The sequence below is a fragment of the Dermacentor silvarum genome, chromosome 5 (genome assembly GCF_013339745.2).
Source record: "Dermacentor silvarum isolate Dsil-2018 chromosome 5, BIME_Dsil_1.4, whole genome shotgun sequence".
Classification (NCBI taxonomy): Eukaryota; Metazoa; Arthropoda; class Arachnida; order Ixodida; family Ixodidae; genus Dermacentor; species Dermacentor silvarum.
In genome coordinates this window covers 113,139,623-113,152,022 of record NC_051158.1, presented here as the reverse complement: position 1 = coordinate 113,152,022, position 12,400 = coordinate 113,139,623, and the positions used below count along the sequence as shown (strand labels likewise).

The window sequence follows — 12,400 nt, the reverse complement described above, 5'->3', positions numbered from 1 at the left end:
ATGACTGTCCGGCAATCGGCGCCTAATGGTGTCCATTGGGTGCCGATTTTGGGCTTGCCGAGGAACTCAGCGAGAGGAAAATGCACGTACCCCCCGCCTGTCTAACCCTTTGTCAGATGTAGCATCCAATTACTGCATTTGTTTTCTTTTGGTTGTCGCAACGCTAATCTCATAACCTCCGCCACGCGTGTAAAGACACATGCCCACGCACAAAAAAAAATGCTGCCCACAAAGGGTTTCTTGATATTGTTGCGAAAACGTCGTCATTCTTTTCCTGAACGTTTGCCGGCTCGAACTGCGTTAAACTGCGGCATGTGTCTCGCTGAGATGCGCAGGCGGTGCTGGTTGTCTCCGACCGCGGTGACAACAGGCTCATCGCGGACGTGCTGGGTGCACAGGCGCGCGAACATAACGTGACCGTGCAGCACACGTACTACGTTCCCAACGACTACAGGGACGACGCGAATGGCACCATACGACGCATCATCCGGGATTCGCACACCGCCACGAGAGGTAAGCGCAACTGACGTCTTCATCGCAGAGCCAACACCCATGAGCCTGCTCGACTTACTTCAAGTTTGTTGGCACTCTAGCAGTATTACCTCCGCCCACGCAGCTCATGCAGAGAAAACCCAAATAACTTGGCCGTGTGTTTGAAATACCATGGTTACGAGGCTTTCGGAAATAAATGGGGGTGTCACCGTTAAAAAGCGCATTCCAAGAAATTCAGATATGAACACAGATCAAAGAGATTCCCACAAGGTCATCAGACAAAGTAGTCGTCAGTGAGAACGCCAGGACATAGGCCTGATGCTAGGGGGTTTCCTACTGGAATCAATCATCATATTTTGCTGTCTGCCGTAAGCCTTACGTACGTGTTACATGCGCATTATGCGCATTGTCAACGCAGAGCATAACAGGTCCTCATCCATTACACGAATTTTTTACATGCATTTTTCATAGCAGATTGTCTTCACTGCAGGTCCGTTACAAAAAGTGTGTGAGCCAGTTGGGAAGTGAGGGGGAGGGCAGAGAAAAGTGTTACATACAATAAGAGTATCTGTGGCATACTAATCTAATGTACGCCAAGGGGAAGTGTCTGCGACCTGCATAAGCTTCTTTTTCTCGCAATCCATTCCGACACACGCACTTATAGATATATACAGAAAGAGAGAGAGATTGTAGAGAGCACGAGGTGCAAAAAAAAAAGCTTCCTAGTAAGAGATACTACGAACGAACAAAATAAGGGCTGATCTGCGCGAAGCGCTGTTGCAGGCTTGTGTTATATTTTGTAAATTCGGGGCAGATCGTGCAGGCTTCGCCTAAATTGTACAAAATATGCATCACAAACGTCAGTCGCTAACTATTCGCTGCGTGCAGTGTACGTGCTTCTGGCGGAGACGGGCGTCCTCGTCGACTTCGTGCGCCTCATGCACCAGGCTGGACTGCTGGAGGGCGGCGAGTACGTCATCGTGTCCGTCGAGGAGGAGGACACCTACGACCGCCGGAATAAGTACCAGTACATGAAGAAAGGTGAGCGCTGACCATACTTCGGGGCACCGGCTACGTCTTAAGTATGCAAACAAAAATATCTTGTCTGGAGCGCGCTTAATAACACATGGTGAGCTTGTTGATACCGTGACCTGCATTTCTCGTGTCAGAATTCGTGGGGAAGAAAACGTAGTAGAACGTATTTCTTTTTTTTATTAAACGAAACTACCAGATGAAATGAAACAAGAAGGAATCCCGCTACACGTTACGTCCTGTTTGGTAACGCTGTTTTTATGTAATCATGTACCAAGGAGACCGACAGTTGGTCCTTGCTGTTTTTGTTTTCATTCAAACTAGACCGCGAGATCACATTTCTTTTTTTTTTTGGCTTCCGTTTCCAAATAATATATTTAAAAATTTATTTATTTATTTATTTATTTATTTATTTATTTATTTGCTTCTTCGTGTGTTTATTTATTATTTTTTCATTTATATATATTTATAATCTCAGTGCCCGACGGCATTACACAGAGGTGTGGAGGTAATTCGTGACAGCTTGTTTGAACTTAGTGGCGTCAGAAATCGCCGTTTGCAGAGAAATTCGTTTGCAGTTCTTGGTATAAAATAGTTACAGTGGACATTGGTGCGTCTCGATGTATCGAGACGCACCAATGTCCACTGTATCGATGATCTTTGTATCGATGTATCGGTGCGGCATGACATGTAAGAAGGACGATGGAACAGGTGGTTTCTAAGTTAGAGTAATATGCCTTGTTGGAAAAGATAAGGTCGTAACAGTTTCGGGTGAGAAAAATAATTCTGATAAGTTAAGGATTTCGGTCATTCTTAATACACTGGAGCGACAATAGTAATTAGATAAAAAATGAAGCAAGGTGCTCGGCTCTGAATATATTCCGCCATATGGTTTGGTGTTGCCTTAGCTTGGGTCCCTAATTGAGCACGCGTACTCGATTTTCGACCTGATTTGTGGTTTATAAAGTTGAAGCTTGGCGATAACGATGAATTAGGAGAAATTGGAGAGAGGAAAACCAAGCAAGCGATTAACATTCTTAGTAATGTCATAGACATGCATGTTCCAGGAGAGATTGTGAATAATATGGAAGCCAAGGTGTCTGTAATCGGTTACGAAAGCGCAGAGAGAGGGTTATTGCTAAGATTATACGTGAAATAAACAGTGCGATAAGAAAGGCGACGAACTTTTGTGCATTTACATTTGTTAACGTTAAGCTTCATTCGCCAATGGAAGCACCGTCAGGAAATAGTGTTAATGTCATTACCAGAAGGGCTGCAAGCATTACCAGAAGGGCTAGTGACTACGCAATACACGACACAGTCATCAGTGAATAGTGTGGTAGAAGATCTTATGTTGACAGGGAAATCGTTATTATATGTTTGAAAAAGGAGCGGTCGTAATACCGAATCTTGGAGCAGGCCAGTGGTCCCTGGTAAAGTTGAAGAATCACTTGGTGTTATTGCCTGTGTGGTACGTGCAGAGAAATGTTTGATAACCTAAAAACTGCGTCGGCACCTCGTCACTGGAGAAAGCAGCTGCTGCACACAAGAGGTACGCTTTTGTTACGGTTAGAAACTATATCACGTGGGAAATCGGACAAACAACAACGCCACATGTTTTTTGTAAAGACGCCAACAAAATTACGGAATTTTGTTGAATGTATGTAGGTAAACCGTGAGGCTTAATCAACTTACCGTGGAAAGACTGCACCTCAGACCTCAGGCAGTGCATCAAAACGCGGAGTCAGAAATGACGTTTTTCTGCCTCCTCGCCCGCGCGCTGTGGTAGTAATGCGTGACCACCCGAAATTTGTTCAAAAAAGCACGACGATTCCTCAAGCATCAGCGAGCACACGTGTTTGGGCTCTTAAATTCCTGGTGGATTGCAAAAGGGGTCCGTGTGTCGTACGTGTCTCCAGTGCATTCTTTCAGAGCAGCGAGAGTTCGTAGAATTGTTTTCTATCCCCGGATGTCTAGCTCGCAAGTCCGTCTGAGAGCCCCAGGAAGTCCCAGCAGAGAAAAGCAAGTAGAAGCTGTGTAAGTTTGCGTGAAAGGATATTTTTTAAAAGGAGGCAAGAACTGGGCAGCGGCTGGTACCTGCGGTTGATGAGAACAGTTCATTTGGCTGGGCTGATAAAGGGTACTTATTTTCATAAAAGCCGGAAAAATCAGCGAATTCGACCTCACGGTACAATTTGCTAAGTTCAATATGAACTTCTTTCAACATGACTGATGACGCATCGCGAGAACATCCTTCGGCTTAGGATCGCTGCGGAGCGCGTCGTTTCGCGAGAAATGTAAACGAGAGAGGAGAATCTGGCCCTAAACGATGGCGGAGTAACGCCGACTTCCGGCGTCACTTAGCTTCACAAAGAGTGATGTCAGGGCCCCTCTTTAGATTTTCCTTCATCCATGGAAGTGTCAAAGAATATGAGTAAAATATTAAAGTACAAAAGCGAGTAGTGCGCCTTCCGCACTGAGTTTACTGACCTGTAGCCCAGAAAGATATTTGTATTCGGGAGCGCTCGCCAAAATTTGATCCCACTGAATCGTGCTGCGTGGCATTCACTAGAAGATGGCACCCAAGAACGCTAAAAATAGACAATAAGGCGCAATGTTCCTTCCTAGTCAGGCGCTCTTGTATGCTTACAAACCTTAATTTGAATCGCGAGAAAAAAAATTCATAGTTCTTGCTGCCACCTTTCAACCAAACCTCCAAAGGTATTTTGTTAAACTAAGAGAGTAACCTTAAACGTGAACACGGTTCCAACTCAAGTAACGACAATTTTTACACCGAAAGCTGTATATGGCTAGGCGAAACGAATAACCGTTCGTCCCATGTTTCGATAAACGTCTCCATCGGCTTAGCCATCAATTACGTCGTTCTGTACGTCGCACCCAAGCGCGCGCGCCATTGGAAGCGCCGTTAGTAGACAGTTTTAGTTTAGCGTTAGCGCAATAGCGGGGTTACGGGAAATACCGTTACCGTTCCGCAACCGAACTTTGCAGAAAGAGAGTTTTAGTATAGCGTGATAGCGTAGTTTACGTGCGGGACGCTATTCCATTACGCTTTGAATTTCGCATACACAGGGCACCTAATTCTATGTGTGTGTGCCTCCGGAAAGTGCGATAGGCAGCGCAATGGCAGCCAGGAGCGCGTTGTATTTTTACCAGTGCCTCCTCTATGCTTTAGTGCCCGGCAATACGCTCTCCCAGCGCCGTCGTACTTCCTCCTCTCTTCTGCTCTCGGCGGCCGCGCGGGGGCGCCACGCAAACAGGGTAGCTAGGGTTCCTCGATGCGTGCGCCCCCCTCCGCCGCCGTGGAGGGTGGAGTCATTCTGTGAAGGGGTGAATGCCGCCTTTCGACCGGCGGCCGCCATTGCGCTCCCCACGCATCGTCGCGGCTGGTTGAGTGAGACACGTGTGCGGCGTCTTATTGGGCAAAATGCCCAGGTGTTGCGTACCACAGTGCACAAACCATTCGCGAAATGGCTGGAAGATGTTCCGAAAGATCCGAAGAGGCGACTCCTGTGGCTGGTAAAGATCAGGCGCGACAAGTGGCAACCCACGGACCCGGACCGTTCCTGTTTGTGCAGCGTATACGTTATTGCCTTTCTGTGTTTGGGGAGTTGAAGCTGTGTGACACTGGCACTTTTGATCGCGATCGAGCCTTATCCGGATCGAATTTCTCGATCGTTATCAGCTCCCTTGCCCAAGCTGCAGAAGGAACCCGATCATTGTTGAGAAATCAGATCCCGATCGGGCTTAATCGTAATCACCAGTGCACCGTGTGTAATAGTTCATTTGCACGCTATTTCCCGTAGCGTTTGTCCGTCTTGTAGTCTTGATATCTGGCATGTAAACGTGCCTGTTTAACTCGTTCGTTTCTGGATAGCACAAAATGCGATTAACGCTTGTTGTGCATGAGCTGCAAGTGCGTAAGGATCTGCGCCTACGTTGTGCGCTTTTAAATGCGAAGCATTTCTTAGCGCACTTCGGCGACATTGAGCATATCTATTTATCCATCTATCTATCTATCTATCTATCTATCTATCTATCTATCTATCTATCTAGCCGCCTACGACTTTGGGCTCTCCTGGCCGTTTCGTTAACGGGATGTATACGAAAATTGGTATGCCACAACATGACTGCATGACGAACATAAATGACAGGTCATAACATGAAAATCAAAGCATGAATGTCATGAGCGGCATGATTTACGTGCGACGGTCTTGGTGCTCTCCTAGCCCTTTCGTTAATGGAATGTATGCTAAAACTGGTATGGCGCAACATGACTGCATGACGAACATAAATGACAGGTCATAACATGAAAATCATGACATGCATGTCATGAGCGGCATGATTTACGTGTCACGGTCTTGGTGCTTCCCTGGCCGTTTCGTTAATGGGATGATTACGAAAATTGGTATGCCACAAGATGACTGCATGACGAACATAAATGACAGGTTATAACATGAAAATCAAAGCATGAATGTCATGAGCGGCATGATTTGCGTGCCACGGTCTTGGTACTCTTGCGGACGTTTCGTTAACTTGATATATACCAAAATTGGTATGACGAGACAACAATGTCTGACGACCATGGGTGACACGTTCTAATAACATGAAAATCGTGACATGCATGTCGCGCCAGCTCGAAGCCACGAGAATCAGTGGGAGTGGAAGCAAGACATGCGCTGCAGTTAATTTGCAGTGAGTTGTAGCGCTTGTTCTTGAAAAAATTCTCAACCAAATAAACAATCTACGACATGAGAAATTGCTATGTATTGAATGCATTTTGTTTCCTCTACGTTGAGAAGCCGTGTGGCCGCTTTATTTTAAAGATGTCGATGACCGGCTGCTTTATAACAGTTACCGGTTTAAGCTATATTGCTGCGGAAAACATGCTCAACAAGGTTTCATAGTCAATGCCTGCATGAGAGCCATGATTTAATGCCACAAAAGCCATATGTAGAGCACCAAATCATCTGACATGTATTCAACAATTTTTACCCATCTGCACATTTACAGGACGGTAAACGAAATAAAAAAATTCAGAATACCCTGCGTTGCAGCATGCAGTCCATAAATGGGGTAGCTGATGACTGATTTGAAAACACGAATGTTTTTTACAATTTTGTTGAAGGCACAAAACACACACAACGAAATGCGATGGGAATCGCGCGCGCGCGCGTGTGTGTGTGTGTGTGTGTGTGTGTGTGTGTGTGTGTGTGTGTGTGTGTGTGTGTGTGTGTGTGTGTGTGTGTGTGTGTGTGTGTGTGTGTGTGTGTGTGTGTGTGTGTGTGTGTGTGTGTGTGTGTGTGTGTGTGTGTGTGTGTGTGTGTGTGTGTGTGTGTGTGTGTGTGTGTGTGTGTGTGTGTTTCGCACGTTTAACCAATATATAGCCCAACAAGACGCTATCTTAAGGTGTTTACGCAGCTGGCGTGTATGGTAGCCTTCCGCTGCCAGCGAGACCGGCTGCAAATTCCGCTCTAAAAATAAAGATTACAGAACGTAAATCGGAGACCTTCACGCTGCCGATGCGAAAACTTTGTGTTCTCGTCATATCGTTAAAGTACCACACGTTTTACATAACGAAGTCTACGTGCAGCTGCGCAAAGTACCGCTTGCTGCCTATCCTGGCTATAGGCTGCCTGCGGAGAGGGCATCATAATGGCGGACGCCGTAGCAGACGACGCGGTTGTCTCCACCCTCCACGGCGGCGGAGGGGGGCGCACGCATCGAGGAACCCTAAGGGTAGCTCCCGCCGCTGGCACGATCCACTCGCTTTTTTTTTTTTCGGCAGAACACAAGAATATTGTGTTAGCAAACTCGCTCCTGTGTTTCGTGATGAGCGGATTGTCCACGTCCTACAGAATCCCGGTAGGCTACTTTTTTACCAAAGGGCTGACTGGCGCTCAACTCCATGAGCTGGTTCTCTTCATCATGAAGAAAGTGGAAACTTGTGGGTTTCGCATCACAAGGCTCATTACGGACAACCATAAAGTAAATGTACATGCGTTTAAGCTCCTGGGATATGGCTGTCTCACTTATCGGATTGAACATCCCTGTGACCCTGAGCGACCCCTTTTCCTAAGCTTTGATCCGTGCCATGTTCTCAAAAATGTGCGCTCCCAGTTCTTGGCCCATGACATCGGGCCAAAAGGAGAAATATCGCCTTCACATCTCAAAGCCGTCTACGAGCTTCAAAAAGACTTGACAGTAAGACCAGTGCGCTACCTCAGTCGCAAGCATGTCTACCCAAACAATATTGAAAAGATGAATGTCGGTAGAGCCGTGCAGGTGCTGTCTCCTGCTGTAACTGCTGCCTTGGAGCACCTGAAAGAACAAGCGGGTCACACTTGCAGCGTATCATTCGCAAGCGCAGGCCCTAGTATTACATTCATGAAGTACATTTACCGTTGGTTTGTTCTTCATGATACCTCGGTGGATACTGCGGGTTGCTTGCACGCATTGAGATTTTATACTATATAGGATGTCAAAAGCAACGTAAAATATTCCCTGAATATTCTGCGGTGCCGCGTTAGGCTAAATTGAAATCCACTGCCGTGGAGGCGCACGAATAGAAATATGTTTCTTGTCTGCCAGACAAGCAGCCGCATAAATAAAAGGTTGCAGCAGCATCAGTGTAAAGTGAAAAAGGGGAAAGTGACACTTGTGGTTTCTTTTTACGCGGTAAACGTTCTTTCCTGGAATCAAAAAAAGAAACAAAAATTCCAGACATGAGATCACATTACACGCCATCAGTCATTCTGACACTGATATTCACTGTCGGGAACATAAACCACATGCATAACTTACATAAATAGTCTGTGCGGGACACGGTTCTTTACAAATCATTACGAATCGCCAACCCCTGAAAACTGTTAAAAGTACTTAATACAATTGCTATCACGCTTTTGCAACATTCTGCACTAACCGAAAGTGCCGTTACTTCGTCTTTATTTTTCCCTTCCATCACCTGCAAAGTTTCCACTGCTCAATGAAAACATAGCATTGGACATGCGTAAAAAATTGACAGTCACTTCGGCACACGCCATAGAGGGTGAAGGCGAAAGCCTGCGCACTCAGGAGACGTTCAATAAGTTAATTGACATTCTCATTCGAATTCGTTGTTACTTATCATAACTTGTTTTTTCCGACCAAAGGGGGCGGCCTCGAGTGCCTGAATTGACGCTACCTTAACTAACTGTGCCTTTGTTAACATCGCCCCAATTAACACCAGAGGTCGTGGGTTCGAGTGCCTTAATGACCTCAATATTATTTAACTGTGCCTTAATTAATTTCGCCTTAACGCCATATGTGGTGGGTTTGACTCCCACATCAGCTCGAGTGTACGACTCCTACGGAAGGTTGTGGGTTCGAATGCATGAATTAACGCTATCTTAATTAAAACGGTGACGACGGGGACCCGGGAACCATCAAAACTATTGCGTGAGCGTAGCTTGCTTGACCCGCGCACCATCATAATTGGTGCGTGAGCGTTTGTATATAGGCAAGAGACGATGCCGGGGCGGTATAGTAAGTGAACTACTACACCGAGTCGTCATAGTGTACGATTTCACTTCGACGACACGGTTTTCGCTCAAGGACGTTGAAGGTCCACTTAACGATGAGACATGTAAGGCTCTCTCCTTAATAAAAGCTGTACATCGCACGAAAGCAGACCGTGGTTGGTTCTCTTAGCGATGATGAAGAAGCTATGTCATCCTATTATTGTAGAAGCATCAATTATCGGTAACGTAGCTACATTCTTTTTGGTCGTGGCTGGAAGGTTGACAGGCCGGGCAGGCGCGGATCCAGGGGGGTTGTCCGGATGTCCTGACCCCCCCCCCCCCCTCAGATTCTTGCATCGCCCCCTCGCTGACAGGGGGATGGCCCTGTCGCAAAAAAACATATGGCCAACAGCATTCTTCAAAAGTATTTTTCGCGAGTACCAGTGGTATCAGCCATGTAGAAGTAAAGCTAGCTCGCTCACAGGCTTAGTTGTATTCTGTAGGAGTGTGGTTTCGCGAAGTTGCCGTAGTTATTTTTTCTCATGAACACCTTGGACCTCCTGGCGCCTGCCGTGCCTTACTCGTCCCGTCGGTGGCGTCGAAGGAACAAGGGGACGTCCCTTTTGCCAAGCACGCCAAGGTCCACTCGAGCGCCTTCGCGCCTGATTAACTTAGTTTCCCCCTGGGGTGTCAACAGTTGCCTCATTGGCTGTCATCGGTTCCGCGACCAACCCGCTTAATGAAAGAGATCTCTCGCTGAAGTGTTCATATATAAATAATAACAACTAACAGCTAAGCTAAGAACTACGCTAGGCAAGTTTTTTTTTAACTGTAGCACTGATTGTGATCACAGTTACACGTTGACAATATCCAGTACGAGCACAGTGCCGTTCGTACGCTACAAGTTTTTCATTGTAACTTCGAAGTTTTATTGTCCTACATTAAGCATAGGAGGCTCAAGCCCGCCGGATCCGTTTATCTGAGTGGGCGTTCTCGCGGAGCGGGGCGAAGCCTCGAGCCGCGGCTGCGAAGTGGGGGAGCGTGACGTCAGCGGCCAACGCCAGTGCGCGGGCCATAGGATGGCGTCGCGTGGTTAGAGAAACGGGAGCAGATGCGCGCCTTGTGTAAAAGGATGACGTCGCGTGGAAAACAAAACATGAAGACGCTGACTCGCGCTCTCGGCTACTACGCCACATCGTTATTCTTGTAGGTGTCGTCGTGAGTATTCATCCGCGGTGATTCGCATATCGTAAACAACCAGCGTAGTGGTTGCTGCGTTGGAGCGGAGCGTTACGTCCGTATTCAAGAACGTTCCTCTAGTCAACACACCACCACAACTCAAGAGAGAAGATGGCACCGCCAGCCCTCCACAGAAGTGGTCACTGAGCTTCATGATCATTCACGGAAATTCTTGAGAATTGTCGCGTCTTTATCAGTCGAGAAGCGGCGTTGTGCTCAACAAGGTAGAGTGGAGTAAGAGCTTCGAGTCGAGGACTGTTTGAGAATACGGGAGTTAGTCCTCCAAAGCAAACGAAGGTGTCTCAGCCGAACACAAAGAATCTCCTTAAGGAAATCAAGGTGTCCCAACAGAACTCCAAAGACGAACCTGTGCTTACGCATTTATAAGGAACCTGCAAAAGATCATCCCAAATTTTATTTGAAGAAACAATACAGGCTAGATATACCGGGTGTTCAAAATTAAGCTTTATGGCTTTATTAAAATTATGCACTGGGAGGCACATGCAGAACCACCTGCGCAAATCAGTTATGTGGCCAGGCGGACACAAAGTGAGATGATAATTATCGCTGTCAGCAGCCCAATTAACCAAAATTGAATAATTAACTTTTTATTGACTGCAGTAAGTGTGTATGTTTGTATTCAAAAGTTAGAGGCAGTCGTGTTTCTACACAGTTTCACTTGGAAGAATTCTTCGAGCGTGTCTGTGCTCCGAGATATCCAACTCCAAATTTTAATTGTCGTTCGCATGATTATGCATGCAAGAGAGTGAGGATCGGCGCAAAGCTCCTCCCTGATGTGACGCGGCTGTTGGGTGCAGCGTTTAGTCTGACAACGCGGCGGAGGCATTGGAAAAGATAATAACTGCCCCCATTCCCCTCACGGCTGGCGAAATGAAAAAAAAAATCTAAGAACCCGTAACCGCTGTCGTAACCCGCGACCGCGCAGCCTGTAAAGATGGCGGCAGCTGCCATGCCGAGATAATGGCGCGAGCGGAGAAGCCGGAGGGCAGTACGCGTGCGTAATGGTGACTAGACGACCGGGCATGGTCCTTGTCTGGGCTACGCAAATAAAGTGACTGCTGATTTCCAAGTATTGTAACTTTTATTGAAAGCAAGAGCAACAACTGCACCATCAACAGCAGAAACCTTTTTAGCTATGCTAACGAATATTTCATACTGCCGCTTTAAGTTTGGTGTTGTCATGAACAAATCTCATGAAAACATTTTACCCATCAAGATGTGAATGCCCTAAAAATGTCCAAAATGCCTCCCTTCCACAGCAACGCAAAGCATAAACCGCTCTCGCGTCGACTCGATTATTCTGCGCAGTACGACAATTGAAATTTGGAGTCGGATATCTCGGAGCACGGACACGTTAGAATAATTCTTCCGACTGATACTGTTTAGAAACACGACTGTGTCTATGTTTTCAATACAAACATACCCACTTACTGCAGTCAACCAAAAATAATTGTTCAATTTTAGTTAATTGGGCTGCTCATAGCGATAATTATCATTTCACTTTGTGCCCCTTTAGCCACATAACTTATTTGCACAGGTGGTCATCGCGTGCCTCGCAGTGCCTAATTTTAAGAAAACCATAAAGCTTAGTTTTGAACACCTTGTATTATCAGGCGCAGCCGCCAAGCACATGGTTGTATTGGGTAACGTCCTTTTCCTATAAGCTCGGAGAAACTGATACCTGGCTTCGCTACAGGTGTTCTTCCTGTTTCTGGGGTTTTGCGTGCCAAAACCAATTCTGCTTTTGAGGCACGCCTTAGTGGAAGGCTCCGGATTATTTTTGACCACCTGGGGTTCTTTAACCTGCACTACAACGCAAAAACACTGGCGTTTTTTGCATTTCGCCTCCATCGAAATGCGGCCGCCGCGGCCGGGATTTGATCCCGCGATCGCGTGCTCAACGCCTGAGCTGACTGAGCCACCACGGAGGGCTACAGGTGTTGCTCTAGCCGTATAAAACGCGGGTGTATCGTGAGCAAAAACGATAAATTTCGGTAAATAAGAAAGGCTATTATCATCATCATCATCATTGACAGAAGCTGACCCCCCCTCAGAAAAAACCTGGATCCGCCCCTGAGGCCGGCTGTGAAACTGCGTCT

The 12,400-nt window shown here is 46.7% G+C and overlaps 2 protein-coding genes across 2 annotated transcripts in view; one reads left to right on the top strand and one right to left on the bottom strand.

Moving 5' to 3' along the window:
* Positions 1–12,400, bottom strand: part of LOC119453719 (gastrula zinc finger protein XlCGF8.2DB-like) — a 489,906-nt gene that overhangs the window by 254,541 nt on the left and 222,965 nt on the right. The window lies entirely within an intron of this gene.
* Positions 1–12,400, top strand: part of LOC119453721 (guanylate cyclase 32E) — a 197,038-nt gene that overhangs the window by 87,970 nt on the left and 96,668 nt on the right. The window contains exons 4-5 of the mRNA XM_037715756.2: positions 336–513; positions 1,381–1,533. Coding sequence (XP_037571684.1) covers positions 336–513; positions 1,381–1,533 — 331 coding nt within the window. The remainder of the gene's footprint in view (positions 1–335; positions 514–1,380; positions 1,534–12,400) is intronic.